General features: G+C 42.5%; 1 protein-coding gene across 1 annotated transcript; it reads right to left on the minus strand.

Moving 5' to 3' along the window:
* Nucleotides 1–1,200: 1,200 nt before the first annotated feature.
* Nucleotides 1,201–17,556, minus strand: LOC123487892 (protein FRG1-like). Its single transcript, XM_045218866.1, has 9 exons — nt 17,408–17,556; nt 17,123–17,190; nt 16,890–17,012; nt 4,677–4,734; nt 4,279–4,393; nt 3,858–3,962; nt 3,542–3,633; nt 1,890–2,000; nt 1,201–1,451 (listed from the first exon to the last, which is right to left on the minus strand). Exons 1-9 carry the CDS (start codon nt 17,464–17,466, stop codon nt 1,415–1,417), a joined length of 768 nt encoding a protein of 255 aa, XP_045074801.1. The 5' UTR covers nt 17,467–17,556; the 3' UTR covers nt 1,201–1,414.
* Nucleotides 17,557–20,140: the final 2,584 nt, after the last annotated feature.

Here is a 20,140-nt window from a genome sequence, read left to right on the forward strand (position 1 = left end):
AAAAAAGTAGTAAGCAAGTTAGGTCCAAAAAAACAGATTTTCAACAAGTTAAATTAATTTGTGTTAAGAGGTTTCATGACGCTTGTATCAAAACCAAAGTAAATTATTGTAAGATTGTTCTATACATCAGTTTGTGCCTCTATAAGCTTCAATATGAGGCCATAAAACTAGCATTAAAGTGCATCCTTGTAGCTGTGTGGGCTAATATAGTCAAAATGTTGGGATAAGTTGAGAAAATTGAAGTATGTTTTCTTCCCAGGTGTAATGCAAGGCATTATTCCTGGGATATGAGGTAACAACAGGGCCTAGCCTATGTTAAAAGTACCAAGTGTTTGTTAGGTGTTAAGCCTGTGTTAAAATATGCTTAATATGATTAAAAGACAAAAAAGCAATTGTGATTGTGTTGAATTGTGAGTGTGTGAAAACCTTGTGAAGACTAACAGAAAACGTTTGACCTGTGTCATTGCCAACAAAGGGTATATAACAAAGTATTGAGAAACTTTTGTTATTGACCAAATACTTATTTTCCCCCATAATTTGCAAATAAATTCATAAAAAATCCTACAATGTGATTTTCTGGATTTGTATTCCTCATTTTGTCTGTCATAGTTGACGTGTACCTATGATGAAAATTACAGGCCTCTCTCATCCTTTTAAGTGGGAGAACTTGCACAATTGGTGGCTGACTAAATACTTTTTCCCCCAATGTACCCGGGGTAAGTTGTCAAGACACCACTTTTTCTGGACAAGCTATGTTTTCAAAACTGTAATGTTTACATTCATTCTGATTATTTCCAGGGATACACAACATCCTGAAATATATGTAGATGTCTTTGTTAGAAATAATACTATATTTCCCTTGACAGAGTGATGCTGAAAGCAAAAAATGGCTCAACTTACCCCACTCTTCCCTACAGTATTTCCTAATAAACAAACATCAATGGACTGTCCCAAACATCTGACAGATCTACTGATCTGCAGTTTTTTAGGGCAAAACAAAGATAGTGGTAGTAGGCATGTTGGCAATGATTTACAGGAAAATGGGTCACTGGGTAATCTCTCGAATATAATCCAGTTTATTATCTGAGAGATGACGCCTAGGGAAACCCAGTGAAACAAGCTACTCCGTCTTCTGAGCAGCCAGCTAGGGAAGGGGTTTAGGGATTGAAATTACACAATAATCCCACAATTTACTCTCTCTTAAACAAATACAATTTATTCATGATAAAAAGTTACATCAAAACAAATTCATCAATGCCAGTCAAACAATCAAACATATTCATCAATGCCAGTCAAACAATCAAACAGATTCATCAATGCCAGTCAAACAACCAAACGAATAAAAAGGAAATACTTTTTGATTTTAACATAAGAAATTCAAAGACGAGTGGACAATCCATTAACTCTTGTATCTTCACTTGCAGTATCGGTCTGCTTTCATCTTGGCTCTCCTGTGGACAAACAAAAAAAGGCACGAGTGGTTATTTTCAGTCCTTACATCACCACTATCCACCAGACAATGTAAATAGCTATCACGTGACAAGTCAGCTTGTCGCAACATGTTGAATTGAAACAGGTTTGTGCAAATAGGTTTCGAGTGTGTTGGCAGTTTGACCAATTATCTGACCAACTCCTGCTATTAAATGGCCATCAGTAGGAGTCATGTCAACAGTCATTTGGACCAGTTCCAGAGTGATTTCTTGGAAAGGATGTTTGGATTTGTTGATTATTAAAACCAGTTTGTGTGTGGTTGTTTCCTTTGGGGAAGCTACCTCCACTGAAATCAAATTTTCACTTAGTCATGCATTGATGTCAATGGGAGACTGAATGAAAATTAGACTTAAGTAGAAGTTTAGGATTTGCCTCTTTATGAGATGTTTTTCCCCTACCTGTCTAACAGCTCTTCGTGGAACTTCCCGTCTTTCCGGGCCATCTTCAGTGTGGTGCTGTCCTCCTCGTTCAGCCTCAGCCGCCTGTCCTGGAAACTCTGGAACTTCTTTCTGTAATATCAGAAATCTGTGTTCAGTGAGACTTATTACACACACAAACAAACAAACAGTCATCATACAAAGCCTCATGATAAGACATGGAAGGACCAGTCACACACCACTATCAAACACAAAGAATAACGACACTGAACAAAAATCTAATCAATTTTATTGGTCGCGTACACATATTTTGCATATGTTATCGCGGGTGTAGTGAAATGCTTATGTTCCTAGCTCCAACAGTGCAGTCATACCTAACAATACACACAAATCCCCAAAATAAAAATAAAGGAATTACGAAATATTAGAACGAGCAATGTCAGAGTCCGGAATATAAATAATATTGCACTCTCTGGGGCATAAACCTGACTACATTATCAATGACAAATGTGAATGCAAAGCGTGTATAGAGCGACTTACACTCGTTAGTACCGTGCCATTTCCATTGAAGTAAACAATCCTGATAGTAGATACATACAGAGTGCAATGGGGCCGCAAACAAACGCATTGGTTTTTACCAGGCGCTTTAACGACATTTAGTCCCTCTAGCAGTGGTTACAGTGGTTTATGATTCACGGGCAGCGCTCTGTTCATGCAACACGCTCGGGGATGCTAAGCACTACATCACGATGACGGGCTCAAGGGCAGCCATTATCTTCATGTCAACATGATGAGTCCATTTCCCCTGTGTTTTCCTCCTCTACAATAAAAAACTATGGCGAGAACAGGGGAAGATAAAAAATTGAACACGAAGTTGAGGGTGGAAGAGGAGAAATGGAACACAATGACAGCCTTGTTCACGCAGCCCTCAGAACTTAATGGGCCGCCGCAGGCCGTAAGCGGCAGCGGCGTTCGTTCTCATTCCCGTTTCCATCCCCGTAGCGTTGGCCCATCAATCGGCCTTTTAAGGGAGCGGGATTGATGAGGTGGCACCTGCTCCTCACGCATCAGGGCCTGTGATTTAGTTGTCAAAATCTCACCAGAGCGGAAGGTTGTCGGGTGAAAACGGAGGGAAATCACTGTCTGTCTACAGAAGGTCAGTGTTCAACCCCTCCACCTTCCTCGCTGTCTTTTCTACATAAAATGCTTCACCCCCCCACTGTGAGAACTGGTAGGTGAAGTTTAGGAAAATTCCACCCCAAAACTATCTTTTGGTATTTGTTTCATTAGTCCATTGTTGATATAGTCCCAAAAAAACAATCACGTTTAAGATATATAACTTTCAAAATACAGATATGCAGCCAGTGATGCAAAATGAATCATACTGGCTGTATTTCTGATTTTGGAAGTTACACATCTTAAAACTTGATTGCTGACATGCAAAACATTTTGGGACTATATCAACAATGGACTAATGAAACAAATACTAAAGATAGTTTTAGGTGGAATTTTCCCTTTACCATTTCTTATGTTCATTTGGACAAGATGAGCCATACAACAAGGGTTACAACCTCTCTCTAGACTAGAGGGCATGGAATCCCCACCTTGTATGATTACCGCTGCAAATGTTGCAGCCACTGTGAGTGTGACGTAGGTAGACAGACAGTACATACACGTAGTTGAGCTCGCAGTTCTTCACGTTGCCCCTGTCCTCGTCTGCAATGTCGTCGTTCCGCTTGACCTCCCTCTCCGCGCATGACCGGATCTGTTCATCATCATAGAGAGAGACAGAAGGAGAGAGGGCGAGAGAGAGAGAGGGGAAAACACAAAACAGTTGCAAGTTGAATAGCAATATCCTGCCACCCTAATGTTCAGAGACATTTTGTTTTTTCTTTCCGTCACCAACTTCAGACTCCCCCATGGGGATGTCATTTCTATAGTATAGATGGGGGGGGATTATGGAGCGACCTTGTGAAATATATACATCACCTTAACCATCTCGTCGTCCCCCGCCAACTTGCTCTTAGCCTCAATGTCCCCACTTTCACTGTAGGAGATGAAACAGCTATTTGCTGCCATGAGAGCCATTTTGCCCTGGAACAGCGGAAAGAGAAAGTTAGAAATTAGTTTAAAAAATGGAAAACAAACAGAAATGAAATGAAGAGATTAGTTGACAGATGAGTTTCACCTCATGCTGATACTCCATTCGCGAGGTAAAAGCTCAATTATATGCAGAGAGCGTCAAGCTTTCTCTCCAATACGCATCAACAAAGCAACAAGCTGTGAGGAAAACAAGGCCTATCTATATCTAGGGTTACTATGCAACAAGTTCTATATGATATGGCATTATGTCACAGTTTTTGTATGCATTGACTTTGAAGTTTTTTTTATTGACAGTTGCTTCACTCACGTCCTGGAAAACAGGCTCCCACTGTTCCCGGGAGCCGATGGCGTCGGAACGCCCCACCACGACCCCCTCCGAGGTGATCCCTAGATACTTCCCATAGCCAGACTTCAGAGCTACCCTGGGGGAAAAACACAGGAGAACAAAATTCATTCCTGGATACTGGCAGGTTGATTTGAGTCTCTAAAAACTTTTCCAAAGACTATTTAAAGATAAAGACCATTTGAACAACAATGTTCTAATTTAAATCCAATTTTGTATTTATAAAATTGTAAACCTGCAGAGACTGTAATTGTTCTTCCGAAGTCTATTATAACTCACCAGGGGACACTTCCCATTCAGATTTGTAGAGAGGAAGTCAACATAAAATGTGCATAGGTGATATTTACTCCTTTCATACACACCTAGAGTCTGACAGCTTGATGGCAGTGAACTGCTCCGGGGGGTCTGGCCCTTCATCGTCTGCAAAATATCAAAGATAACATTTCCCTTTTTAGAGTCACGAATCACTGATTGATTTTCTAATCAGAGCATTTTCAAAAAAAATATGTTCTTCCTTATTTTTATCCGAGAGGAGCCTTCGTTTTGGATTAATGAGGATTAAAAAAAGATGTCACTTTATTATCACTTCAAACATTTGGGAACTTGGCTCTGCCGACTTAACATTCAGTGTTGAAACATTGTGTACGATTAGCATTTCTCACATTCTCTCGCCATGTTCGTGATCTTGAAGAAGAAAAATAAATCTGTCACAGTGGTGCCAATACAATGCATTTGATCTCAGATGTATTAACATACAATAACAATGTGTCATTCTGAAAACAGACCATTTGCATAATTTCCTCTAGCAGCGGGTCTACCCTTGAGACGTACTGACGTAGAGCCTTCATGTTTTACTAATGCTTCATGGTCATTAACAACACACAACCTTGGGCTACGCGATGTTGCTGCTGTGTGCTATTGATCACCTACACCCACCCTAATCTCGGAAACCCAGACCTCAAATCTTGCATAATTGCATCAGATGCTCGATTAGGTTCTGGGGTGAGATGTATGAGAACGGATATTATAAAACTAGAGAAGTCTCCACTCCCTTAAACGGAAACTCTCAGCTAAAGGCTCCACCTTTTCAAAAAAAATTCCACTTGAAATCATTGCTTGAAATCCCTGCCCCAATTTAAGCACCCAATCCTGATACTGCCAAATAACCAGCGACAGAAAACCAAAGCACCGGGACTACTGTCGCCCGTTAGTCATCGTAGTCCGTCCACAAGAGATTATATCCACCCTGACAGCTGTAAAATGACAGGCAATCCTTATCCTGAGTTCCAAAACTCTTCTCTGGCTTCGCAGGCTCGGCCCTAATTTATGCGTTCTCTGTCACCTGGAGCTGCATGGCAAATGGTCCAGGAACAAAAGGACAATGCCCAAGGACTAGTCAGCCCTTCCCCCTCTAAGGGGACAAAATGTATCTCTGTAACAGTATGCAGAGGACTGATAGAATAATGCTATAGTATCCATGTTTGGTATCTATCTGAAACTTGTTCACTGAGGATAACTCTGATGCTAACTATATGTATGTATGATCTCTGTGGTTACTTGTCTCTGTATAGGGTGAACTCTGAATTACTATATGCAAAAGGTTTTATGGTCCTCTTAGAAATTCTGTCTGATTTACATTGGTCTCATCCCCCACACAAGCCTTTAGATGCTGTGACATTGTGTGGAGATTGGGCCTGGGAGTGTTTAGGTTACTGTCAACTTACATTTACATTTTTAGTTATTTAGCAGACGCTCTTATCCAGAGCGACTTACAGTTAGTGAGTGCATACATGTTTTTTTCGTTTTTTTTCATACTGGCCCCCCGTGGGAAACAAACCCACATCCCTGCCGGCCAAACCCTCCCTTACCTTGGACGACGCTGGACCAATTGTGCGCCGCCCATGGGTCTCCCGGTCGTGGCCGGCTGTGACAGAGCCTGGACTCGAACCAGGATCTCTAGTGGCACAGCTAGTACTGCGATGCAGTGCCTTAGACCACTGCGCCACTCGGGATCATTTGATTGGTCAATGGTGGTTGGTTTTGGTGGGTTGAAAGGTTAACCCAGGGGTGTCAAACGTCCGGCCCGCGGGCCGGATCAGGCCCGCAAACAGGTTTAATCCGGCCCGCGAGATGATTTTGTAAAGTATAAAAATTAGCTGCAATTTTTCAATAAAAGAAACTGCTGTTCCAATTGTGTCCACTGGATGGCGCAATAGCAATTGTGTTAAGCAAGCAAACTGTTTATACCGGGGCAGAGCAAATAGGTCAAGCAAGTGCAGCCAGTCCGGATGAGCTACTTTGTTTTGCCCGCGATATTTATTACGGCTTCTACTTTTAACATTATGTGCTTTGGCACCCTCATTGCCCCAATATGTCTCTGTCAAAAAAGAGAAAAGTGGACGCAGAGTGCAGTGTTCCAAGAAAAATTGTCATCCTTCTATTTATTCACGGAATTGAATGGGAAAGCTGTATGTTTGGTGTGTTCACAGCATGTTGCAGTGCTGAAAGAATATAACCTTCCGTCGCCACTATGTGAGTCTTCATGCCGACAAATATGACAACTTTCAAGGACAGCGGAGAAGAGAGAAGGTGAATTAACTGTTGGCGGGTCTGAAGAAACAGCAGTCTGTGTTTACTCACAGCCGAGACATCAGTGACGCTGCAGTGAAAGCTAGCTACCTCATTGCTAATGAAATCGCAGTGGCTTCAAAACCATTTAGTGAGGGTGAATTTGTAAAAACATGCATGATGAAGGCAGCGGAGATTGTGTGCCCTGAAAAGCACCAGGCTTTGCAAATATCAGCCTGACAATAAACACAGTTGTAGACAGGATTTCCGATCTTTCAGTGGATTTGGACAGCCAGTTGAAGCAAAAAGTAAAGTAATTTATTGCGTTTTCGGTTGCAATTGATGAAAGCACGGACATTACAGATGTTGCACAACTGGCCATTTTCATCCGCAGAGTTGATGACACATTGACCGTCACCGAGGAGTTCGTGGAGTTGGTGCCGATGACAGATACAACGACAGCAGCTGATATTTTCACTGCACTCGTCAGCGCGCTGGACAGGGTCGGAGTGGACTGGTCCCGCGCTGTCAGCCTGGCTACAGATGGTGCGCCCTCAATGATCGGGAAAAAAAGCAGGCGTTGTGACACAGTTCAGAGAGAAAGTGCAATCTGCAAATGGAGGACGTGATTTTTGGACTTTTCACTGTATTTTGCACCAGGAGGCTTTGTGTTGCAAGTCATTAAAGATGGATAACGTCATGAAGGTGGTTATTATTTTTATTATTATATTATTATATTATAATTATATTATTATTATTATTATAATATTATCCAAACTGTTAATTTCATCCGATCCAGAAGCCTGAATCAACGTCAGTTTGACAGCCTTCTCAGAGAGAAAGACCACATCTATGGCCTGCCATACCACACTGAGGTAAGATGGTTAAGCCGAGGTGCTGTGCTGAGGCGTTTCTTTGATTTACGAGAAGAAATTGAACAGTTCATGGAAGAAAAGGGCAAACCAGTGTTAGAATTTCATTCCAGCAGAATGGATGCAGGACCTTGCATTTATGGTGGATGTTACAGAGCACCTGAATAACTTGAACAAACAGCTGCAAGGGTGCAACAAAGTTGCCACGCAGTATTATGACAGCATACGTTCTTTCAAGTTGAAGCTGTCATTGTGGGAGACGCAACTCGCCGGTGGTGATGCAGCTCACTTCCCCTGTCTGAAAAATGTGTGCGCGACCCAACATGTGGCAGACATGAAGCGGTTCAAAGATAAAATAACGGGACTGTTAAGGGAGTTTGAGCAACGCTTTCAGATTTTTGTTGAACTTGAGAAAGACTTCAACGTTTTTTGTTCGCTATTAACCGTGAATCCCTCTGATCTGCCCGTCAGCATCCAACTTGAAATAATATACTTGCAGTGTGACTCGGATTTGAAGGGCAAATTTGCCGCAGCTGGCTTGGGCACATTTTATCAGAATCTCTTGCCAGGTTACCCCAACTTGACAGCCCTCGCTGCAAAACTGTTGTGCATGTTTGGAACCACATATCTTTGTGAGCAAGTTCTCTGTAATGAGCATAAATAAAACAAAGCTGCGCTCAAGGCTCACGCACAAGCACTTGAATCACATCCTGAAGTTGGCTGCCACTCAGGATGTGACGCCTGATATTGATGCGCTGGTGAAAGCTAAAGATGCCAGGTATCAGGAGTCAAATAAACTATGCAACCCCACTTAAAGTGCTGCATGAGACACCCTGATATAGTTCTGTGATCTGTGATATACTTCTGTGAATCACTGAGGCATTGTGTGTTTGTGTGTTGTTTGTCCTCAGAATTTCAAATAGCTTGAGGTGTTTTATGATTAATAGTGATGTTGTGCTTTTAGACACACTGTCCTCAGGCTCCAGCTTTATGTTTATATGTTTTTTATGTTGATGTGCTATTGTTTTTAATTGATTTTATTTGTATATTTAACCTATTCTTGACTCTGTTTCTTGCACTTGTTTGGGGAACAGGATTTCATTATTTGTATCTACATTTCTGCCTGAGAAATGACACCCTGATATAGTTCTGTGATCTGTGAAACAGTTCTGTGAATCACTGAGGCATTGTGTGTTTGTGTGTTCTTTTTCTTTAGAATTTTCAAATAAACTTGAGGTGTTTTATGATTAATAGTGATGTTGTGCTTGTACTATTTTGGACACACTGTCCTCAGGCTCCAGCTTTATGTTTTATGTTGATAGTATTAAAACAAAGAAAACAATCTGAAGTTGTTGTTTTTTAAGTTATATATACCATGATTTTACCGGTCCGGCCCACTTGGGAATAGATTTTCCTCCATGTGGCCCCTGAGCTAAAATGAGTTTGACACCCCTGGGTTAACCCTTCAGATGTTAGAAATTGAATTAAAAGCCTTTGTTATCTCCCTCTTATCCTGTATCCAGTCCATGGAGGAAGGTTGTATGATCATTTCTCATTTCCTAGACTTCTAGGCCTTTGGCCTAGTAAGCCTCTCTTTGTTCATGCACTGTCCTGTAAGTTCACCTTAGGATCTATATGCTTGGAATATTGCCTAATGCTTGCTTGTATATATTAATTATCTTTATGGAGTCAGATAAACATTTTAATAGACTAATTGCTTAGTCACATTTTATGTATATACTGTATAATATACTGAATATTCACATATTACTATTACATATCAAATATTACTGCCCACTACAGCTTTATGCCCTTTTCTTTCTCATCAGTGATAGATGGAGTTGTGGATGGAGTTCTACCCTACTGCTTTGACCTATCATGTCCTGCCAGATCGGTGGCCATTGATGAAAGGAAGCTAGTTAATCATACCGAGAAACACACTCCGTAAGGATGTGACCGTCACAGGTTCTCACAACGTTAGGGAAAGTTAAGGAGGGGGGGAAGTATGTCAATTTCAAGGACAGATTGATGCAAATGTAAATTGGGAAACCACACCTCTGTGTGCAATCATTGGACATTGGGATAGCGAATAATATCCCTAGGCTCACATACCTCTATGTTTCTCAGACCACAATAATCAGATAGACAGGTTATAGTCTAATCATATTCCATCCCCTAAAGCATGCCTATATCTCCCTGTGACCCTTGAGTTTACACAGAGGGCATTCACAACTTCTCCTGCATCCAGTGACTAATCACCTTGAGGGCTTTTCTCAGCTTGAGAGGGCTAAACTATTCTAGACGGGTTTCCTTCTTACTGAAAATCCCATAAAAGTGCAGAAACATAATTTCTCTCTCCCTGAAACTCCATTGCTCTTTCATCTCATTTAAATGAGCCTGCCTCCCGAGTCAGAGCCTCACCAAGGGAATAGGAATGGTTCATGTTTTTATCTCCTGGCCGTTTTCACTCTTTCTCCCTCTTCAATAGAAAACCGTGCGCTGAATCCCAGGTCTGCGTTTCTGTCTATGGAGGGTGGATGGGTTTTATTGAACATTTCTCAAACATGTCTCGCCTTAGGGCAGAGAATCTTTGCCTGGAAACTCCCATTTAGTATAGCTTGGTTAGTTAGGCTAGGTGCTCCACCCCCAAGTCGAGGCCTTTTGCCTGAGGCTCAGGGGCTGTTGTAATGGGGCTCTGGCCTGTTAGTCAGTGGGGCTAACGATGGGGAGACGAAGCATGTCGTCTGTGAGCCTGGATTCAAAGATGTGATTCCAGCACGTTGGCAATGTCCCTCCTCTAACTTTTCATGCACGGCAACTTGGAATGGTAAACATACTATCGAAATTAAATGGTTGGTGCCAATCCTTCCCGTTCATTTTGGATTGTGGACTACAGTTTTCACCTTAGCCTAATGAGTGGGTCCGGATACTCGCAACAGATGCTATCTATTGTGGACCCTAGACACAATACCACTTGGTGGTATGAAAACGTGTGACCAATTTAAATGTTGTGCTGCAAAACTATCCATTTAAGATGCAAGGAATCACAATGACATTAGGTCAATGATACTCATGTGGATCTTGATATCCATAAACCATGAGACGAGAGAGAGAGAGCTCTTTGCCTGTTACCTTGTTGAATTCTAACCCATCACAGAGCTGTGCAATACATTTCCTCCAGGTAAATTATTTCATTGTCCTCCTGCCTCCACAAGTGGATGGGCACCATAAATCGTAGCTAGCACCGGATTCATATTGATGATATCCAATAACGTGCTTGAGAGGACAAAGAGATAGATTAATGCCTGGTGTGTGTGTGTGTGTGGAGGAGCAATTCCAGCTTCCTCTCTAAACCATTACCCGGCAAACTGTGCAGAAATGAGTGTCCTAATAGCTTCTGAAACAACATAGTAGTTCAGTTCTCCCTTTTATTTTCCGTGTCCACTCTCTCAGAGTGTGACTTCAAATTGATTTAGAACGAAACGCCACTAAATCTTATACCGTTTAGGACAAAATTGGTTTTGATTTCAAAACGCTTGGTACTGCACACAGGCAGCCATCGAATGCAGCGGTCATCGAAAAAGCAAGAAATTGAAGTTGGAGGAAACAATTAGTGAATTCTACCCCCCCCCCATTCTCCACAAATGAATGACACTAAAAATTGCCTGCCGCTTTGCCAGGCTAGCCACGCTAATGGAACGAGACGTCCATTACGGCTCTTTGGTTTCCTCTCTTCGTATTGGAATAGAATGGAACATGAGAAAACTGGGCTCCATGGGGAGATTTTCTTCCATTCTCTTCTGGGATTCATTCATTCCTGACAATTACCAGCTCCATTTGCTATGCCTATAATGCCAGATTACAGAAACTGACGCAGACAATTTAAGTAAATGCAAGCAACATGCTGGGCTGGTTTGCATTTCAAAAATTACTTTTATTTCAGTTTGAAATGCAAGGCTTAACAAAGTGAAATCTTTTAAGGACTTAGTCATTTTAGAGTGACTCATTCTAACAACCTGAGTGAAGTTACCATCTAAAAGCGGTTGAACAAGACACCACACCGCCTTGACTTAAGCAGTTTAAGTTCACAAACAAAAACAATGTGTGCTCAAGCTACCAGTTGCGAAACCAAACCTTACAATAACCATAATGTATGATGATTATAAGCAAATCAAGTTCCCATTGAAACTAAGCTCACATGAGTTTTTCCTGAGACATGAAGATGCCTTTAGTTTAGTGGGCCAACCTGTTTTGAGTTGTGCAGAACAGCCAAGTTAGAGATTCTGATTGGTAACATTGGTGCAAGTCACTTGAATCACAGTCGATTTCAGCAGCTGAACTGCTAGGGATCAAATAAAATTTTATTTGACACATGCGCCGAATACAACAGGTGTAGACCTTACAGTGAAACGCTTACTTACAAGCCCATAACCAACAATGCAATTTTAAAACAAAGCCCCATATACTACCCACCATTGTGACCTGTACGCTCTCGTTGGCTGGCCCTCACTACATATTCGTCGCCAAACCCACTGGCTACAGGTCATCTATAAATCTCTTCTAGGCAAATCCCCGCCTTATCTTAGCTCATTGGTCACCATAGCAACACCCACCCGTAGTATGCATTCCAGCAGGTATATCTCACTGGTCATTCCCAAAGCCAACACCTCCTTTGGCCGCCATTTCTTCCAGTTCTCTGCTGCAAATGACTGGAACGAACTGCAAAAATTTCTAAAGCTGGAGACACTTATCTCCCTCACTATCTTTAAGAATCAGTTGTCAGAGCAGCTTACCGATCACTGCACCTGTACACAGCCCATCTGTAATTAGCCCACCCAACTACCTCATCCCCATATTGTTATTTACATTGTTATTTATTTTGCTCATTTGCACCCCAGTATCTCTATTTGCACATCTATCACTCCAGTGTTAATACTAAATTGTAATTACATTTACGTTATTTAGCAGACGCTATTATCCAGAGCGACTTACAAATTGGTGCATTCACCTTATGATAGCCAGTGGGACAACCACTTTACAATATATATGTTCTTTTTTTTTTGTTTGTTTTTTTGTTGGGGGGGTGGGGTAGGGGGAGGGTAGAAGGATTACTTTTATCCTATCCCAGGTATTCCTTAAAGAGGTGGGGTTTCAAGTGTCTCCGGAAGGTGGTGAGTGACTCCGCTGTCCTGGCGTCGTGAGGGAGCTTGTTCCACCATTGGGGTGCCAGAGCAGCGAACAGTTTTGACTGGGCTGAGCGGGAACTGTGCTTCCGCAGAGGTAGTGGGGCCAGCAGGCCAGAGGTGGATGAACGCAATGCCCTCGTTTGGGTGTAGGGACTGATCAGGAGCCTGAAGGTACGGAGGTGCCGTTCCCCCTCACAGCTCCGTAGGCAAGCACCATGGTCTTGTAGCAGATGCGGGCTTCAACTGGAAGCCAGTGGAGTGTGCGGAGGAGCGGGGTGAATTATTTTTGCACTATGGCCTATTTATTGCCTTACCTCCATAACTTACTACATTTGCACACACTGTATATAGATTTTCTATTGTGTTATTGACTGTACGTTTTGTTTATTCCATATGTAACTCTGTGTTTGTTGTTTTATCGCATTGCTTTGCTTTATCTTGGCCAGGTCGCAGTTGTAAATGAGAACTTGTTCTCAACTGGCTTACCTGGTTAAATAAAGGTGAAATAAATAAAATAAAAAAGAAAGAATACCAAAACAAATAGCAAAAAAACTATAGCGAGGCTATATAAAGGGGGTACCGGTACCGAGTCAATGTGCAGGCACCGGTTAGTTGAGGTAATTGAGGTAATATGCACATGTAGGTAGAGTTATTAAAGTGACTATGCATAGATAATAAACAGAGAATAGCAGCAACGTTAAAAGGGGGGGGGGGGGCAATGCAAATAGTCTGGGTAGCCATGTGATTAGATGTTCAGGAGTCTTATGGCTTGGGGGTAGAAGATGTGTAGAAGCCTCTTGGACATAGACTTGGCGCTCCGGTACCGCTTGCCATGCGGTATAGAGGTCCTGGATGGCAGGAAGCTTGGTCCCAGTGATGTACTGGGCCGTACGCACTACCCTCTGTAGTGCCTTGCGGTCGGAGGCTGAGCAGTTGCCATACCAGGCAGTGATGCAACCAGTCAGGATGCTCTCGATGGTGCAGCTGTAGAACATTTTGAGGATCTGAGGACCCATACCAAATCTTTTCAATCTCCTTAAGGGGAATAGGTTTTGTCGTGCCCTCTTCACGACTGTCTTGGTGTGCTTGGACCATGTTAGTTTGTTGGTGATGTGGACACCAAGGAACTTGAAGCTCTCAACCTGCTCCACTACAGCCCCGTCGATGAGAATGGGGGCGTGCTTGGTCCTCTTCTTTTTCCTGTAGTCCACAATCATCTCCTTTGTCTTGATCACGTCGAGGGAGAGGTTGTTGTCCTGGCACCACACGGCCAGGTCTCTGACCTCCTCCCTATAGGCTTTCACGTTGTTGTCGGTGATCAGGCCTACCACTGTTGTGTCATCGGCAAACTTAATGATGGTGTTGGAGTCGTGCCTGGCCATGCGGTCATGAGTGAACAGGGAGTACAGGAGGGGACTGAGCACGCACCCCTGAGGGGCCCCCGTGTTGAGGATCAGCGTGGCGGATGTGTTGTTACCTACCCTTACCACCTGGGGGTGGCCCATCAGGAAGTCCAGGATCCAGTTGCAGAGGGAGGTGTTTAGTCCCAGGGTCCTTAGCTTAGTGATGAGCTTTGAGGGCACTATGGTGTTGAACGCTGAGCTGTAGATGCTACAGAGATGAGGGGATTTAAGAAGTTTTTTGGCGGTAGCTTGCCAAACTACCCTCCCAAAGCTCCTGCAAAATCTGGCTGACATTTAACTGTGTCCGTGGTTACTAGCCTGGCTCCACAGCTACACCACTGGAGGAAGGGAGAGGGTGATGATGAATGGCACATTCAGCCCCTGGTCAGAGGGTGCCACAAGAGGGCGTGGTCTCACCATATCCTTTTCTCCTTCACATGTCCACCCGAAAAAGTTGTCTTCAGTGACACTGGGTATGCTGATGATGTGGGGCTGTCCCGAGCCATATACCACTAACCAGCATCCAGGAGGACACTTCCATGGGCTTGGAGGCAAAGCAGCTGGATGAGTGGGCCTCATCCAATAACATGCTCCTGAATGGGTCTGTGGAAATCCAGATATGCCTTTCGAGAGACCCTCCACAACCTGCACCACTCATACTAGGAGGACAGGAAGTACCAGTGGTAACAACAATCAAGTACCTTGGTTTTCATCTAGACTAACCTCAGTGGTGACACACAGTCTGTGAGGAAGGCCTCAAATCGCCTACACTTTGACTGTACTCACCAGAACTGGCCTACCCATTGAAGATCTGGTCACAGTCTATATACTACCCTGGTGAGGCCTGGTCTGGAATACGGTGGAGTGCTGTTAGTTGGATGCAATAAAAAGCAGCAGGCCCAACTGGACAGGGTGCAGAGGAGGGCCCTGAGTATTATCTCCAGAGGTGGCGCAGTCCAACCACAGCTCCAGTCACTGCAGAGCAGGCTGCAGTGCACCTGGCAAAGGACCTGCACACTCTTGAACACCCACTGCATGACCTGCTCCCTCTAATAAGGGAGGTGACTGCACCACCAGGTTCCTGAGAAACATACATAACTGTCCTGTATTACGGCCTGTATTATAAATAAATAAAACGCAACTACCTTCTGTCAGACTGTATAATAACTCTAGCTCTTACATGTTTTCAAAGTAGATCTTTTTTAACAAGTCAGTTTTCCATCATGAAATGAAATGTCATATATACAAAATTATGTGGACATCCCTTCAAATTAGTGGATCAAACTAAAGCTACTCAGTACTCATGTCTTGTGATGAGTAACCCTGCCCCAAATATTTGTGTTAGGGGTAAATCCATTTGAATTCAATCACTTTTTGACAGCATCCCTTTTGATTTAAACAAAACTTTCCATACATGTTTGCCTATGGAAACATTTGTCAGAATGTGATTTTTTGGCCAAAACATTCAGGAGATAAAGGTGCTCAAAGTTGAACCATTTTGCACACCCCACCATACCATGAGACATCCATGTCTTCATCACTGGAAAAGATAAACGGTTGAGTTTGATATCATTTAAAAGCTTACAAACAGTGTTGTCAAACTATTACAAAAAGCAACTTTCTGAGCACTTCTACAATGGGCAAATATGTATAGAAAGGTTTAGTTCAAATCAAAAGGGGTGCTGTCAAAAAGTGATTGAATTCAAATGAATTTACCCTTAGGTCTTGAATTGTGCAGACGTCCCCTGTTTGATACCCGTGGTTAGCAATATCTTCCACTGCTTGTGCCTCATAACAGTCTCAAACAGTAATCTGTATCTAAACAAATCAAAAGTTCCACTAGGTTCAACCTCCCTCCCTGCCCCCTGCCTCTGCTCCCTGGTAACAGGTGGAGCAGAAGAGTGAGAGCTGTAACAGGGATCGAACCCTAGCTCATACAGTGCAGAGGTGAACGCCTAACGGACTGTACCACAAAAGCCTCTGGGTTGAGGCAGTACAACGCTCCCATACACCACTTACTCAAGCATGACATTTTATGATCACGCCCCACACACATCACCGACACTTAAAAATTTGACCTTATCGTCTCAGTCATGTAACAAAAGACAAAATGCCTTACGAAACACTTCCCCCTGTCCAATCAAGTAGCATAACAACCTAGTATGGCAGGGTTCTTCAATCCTGGTCCTGGAGGGCCGAAACACTTCTGTTTTTTATTTCTACCTGGTAGTTAATTGCACTCACCTGGTTTTCCCAGGTCTGAATTAGCCCCTGATTAGAAGGAGAGGATGAAAAACAGAGGTGTTTCGGCCCTCCAGGACCAGGATTGAAGAACCCTGTAGTATGGCATACAGCAAATTGTGTGCATCTGCATCATCATCATCATCATCATCATGCATTAATGACTAAACACATGACACCCTACTCCCTATATTATTGTGCACTACGTTTGACCAGAGCTCTACGTGGCTCTGATGAGATGTAGTGCACTATAAAGGAAATATTGGGTACATTTAGCTAAAGATACTCTCTCTCACTTTTCTTACCTTGATGTGGTGCGCCAACTGTGAACAGACCAGTATCCAGGGCATGGATGTAGGAATTAGTCTGCATCTCTATTGCAACCGTTCCTGAAATCTCCCCAAAGCCACTGATACACCACCATCCACCTAGAAAGCAGAAAGAAAAATGATTTTTTAGTACTTTTGTGGAATATCATAAGAACCATTTTCAATTAGTTAGCTAGCTAGCTGCCAAGATTTACCAGCAAACAACATACCAACAATATCCGGTTTATCTTCTGCATCGTCTCTTTTTCTCTTCTTATCCTTGTGCTTCTTCTTCTTTCTACAAGACAATTGTGGATCAATATTAGCCAGGTCAAATTAGAAATGGGAGAAAAGGAAAATAGCAAACAGTTAGCTAGCTAACATTAGCCAGTAGCTAACTGTTAATGCCTGGTCAGTCGATTAATGATAGCTAGGTAGATAGCATTATTAGCCAGCTTGATTCGCCATCTTCTACACAAACACATATTGAATTCGATGTTGAGGAATAAACTCACCCCTTGTTTAGTCCTTTCAAAACAAGTTTTGTTGTTTTCACTTTTGAATATTCAGCCATATCTTCAGATTATGGTAAACTAGCTAGCTACCAAGCTAACAACGTACACAAACGAAAACAACATGCAAGTACGGTGGCCGTAAAGGTAAAAACGAATATCAGTTATCAAACGAGCGACATCTATTGTTTGGAGAATATATTATATTGTATGTGTTCGCATTCGGAATTCTGCATTGTTTGTTTAGCAGTTTTTTTTTGGTGCAATTTAAAAGTTGATGTGTTACTAATTATGTGTTACTAAGTGTGACAGAGAGTTGCACACTCTATATATAAGCTCCCGGTAATTTATTGGGTAGAGTAAACCACCAACGTTTCTTCTGGGTTACTATGGTCATTGGTTGCACTAATTGCACTGTTTGTCTACATAACCTGGTTCAAGCATTCATGACATTACCCTGAAGCAGGCACAGTGATGCTTAAACGTTGGTGGTTTACCAATAAATTACAGGGAGCTTATATATATATGTTAGTCACAGTGGCGGCTGGTGAAAAATATTCTCGGTGGGGCTGTGCCATACTTTTTTTTCCTGTAACCATCGCGATATATTTTAACACAAACTGCAGGACAGCAGTGCTCAGTGAAACATTCAGTAATTATTTAATGCCAATATTAAAAAGTTGAGGCATTCTTACACAAAAACATATTACACAAACCCAAGCCTTTCATTTGCATTTAAAGTGAACTTTTCACCATTGGTAGTAAACAGGCAACGCAACAGGCATGCTGTCAGAACAGAGTGGAAAGTGGACAATAACATGAAATTATTATAAAGTTTATAGGAAATCTTACACTGTATGAAAGGATGTATAATATAGAAATGGATATCAAGTGGATGAACTCAAACCTTTGACTGGAAGAATAGCATACAGTATTTTATGATCATACTAAATGTGACTAATTGTTAATGTGCTCCAGAACTGCAACAATTAATTGATACAAAACAACATATATACAGTAATATTAGCAAAGACACTATTAAGACTTTCTAGAGTACCATATATAACTGGATTTTTTATGCTAAGGTCAACTATATACAAAGAAACATGCGCTGAGCTGCTCTGTGTGTGTGTGTCTGTCATCTTATTTGTACAGGAATTTTGCCCGTCTGTCCTTCTGAGTGGCAAACCTCTCAATGACCCTTTGATTAAAGTCAGGAATGTCCCTGACAAGTTTCTTCTCCATGGAGAGCATGGCCAGAGCGTTCAGGCGATCCTGTGTCATGCTGTTTCTCAGGAAGGTCTTGATCCTTTTCAGTGTAGAGAAGCACCTTTCTGACTCAGCAGTTGTCATGGGTGTGGTGATGAGGATCTTGAGGAGGCTGGCAGTCTCTGTGAAAGTGCTCTGAAGGTTGTTCTCCATGAAGAACTGGTACAGGGCACTGCACCACTACAAGCCTTGAACTCACTGTTCTCATAGATGAGGGACAGTTTGGTTTTGAGCTTGGCCTTGTTCAACATGGGTACGCCTCCACGGTTGTTTCAAGCGCTGTATCGGGGAACTTCACACTGTGTTGTGGGAACAACTCTCCGTGCAATAGTGTTGCGCTGATGAGGTGCTGGGTGAAGGAGAACCTCTCTTTGGCATGACTCAGGATGGTATCACATACCTGTAAAAGATACATCATCAGCTTTAATTTGCAATTAAGCTATTTTGATGCAAGTGATCCTGACTGACACATGCCTATGTCCAACTCAAGTATATGATTACCAAGGTGCTGATTGTTCAGGGTTTTGGCTACATACTACCAGGCCTGAAAAAAGTTCTAGGTGGGAAACACTGACAATTACATCACAACTTACCTCTATAGCCAACCTCTGTTGTTCTCCTGGTCCCAGCATCCTCCGTCGCTTGATGGGCTGTTGCTGCTCGTCAGATGCGCTGTCCCCACACAAAGAGGGAATTGAGGCCCTGGGTCCAAAAATAAAGTTTAATTTGATAACTTGCAATCAGACTTCTTAACTCACTGTAATTCCCCCTCAACACACAACCAGTGACTTATATATATATATATAGACAGACAGACAGACAGACAGACAGACAGACAGACAGTGTGTATATACACACAAACTATGTCTAGTAACTGCTTTTAACCTGTGATGTACATAATTAACTGATGTTATTACGTTTTAAAGCCTTTTTCTATTACATTTGTGAGAGGGATGCAACATAATTTTTGTTCTGCTGTTCACTTAGCAATAAAGTTAATATTCAATAACAACTAGGCCTCTTCTAGAAATTGACCTGGTGGACACCTGAATAATTATTACAAACTGTGTAGTACTTTCCTGCATTATTATCAACGTCTGATTGTGTCTTCTCTTTCCTTTTAAAATACTAAAACAAATATAATTGTGACGGCTCTATGATAATCACTCACACAAGCACCAACTGGCAGTGGGTGGAAACGTCAGTCGTCTCGTCAGCTTGAATGGCGATAAAATCAGCACTCTTTACTTCCTCCGGGATGTAATCCTTAAGCATTGACAGCATACAGTCCAACAGCTCGTTCTGTATCGTCTTTGACGTGCCCTTCAAAACGGTAGCTGTCTTCAGGTGCTCCTCCAGCACACTGTCGAGGGAGGCAACAAAATCCACTAAGCCCCGGAAAATGCCGGGGTTGTCTGAGAGTCAGTCTCCTCGTGCCCACGCAAGGCCAACTCAAAAGCCCCACAG

The sequence above is a fragment of the Coregonus clupeaformis genome, unplaced genomic scaffold (assembly GCF_020615455.1).
Source record: "Coregonus clupeaformis isolate EN_2021a unplaced genomic scaffold, ASM2061545v1 scaf1862, whole genome shotgun sequence".
NCBI lineage: Eukaryota > Metazoa > Chordata > Actinopteri > Salmoniformes > Salmonidae > Coregonus > Coregonus clupeaformis.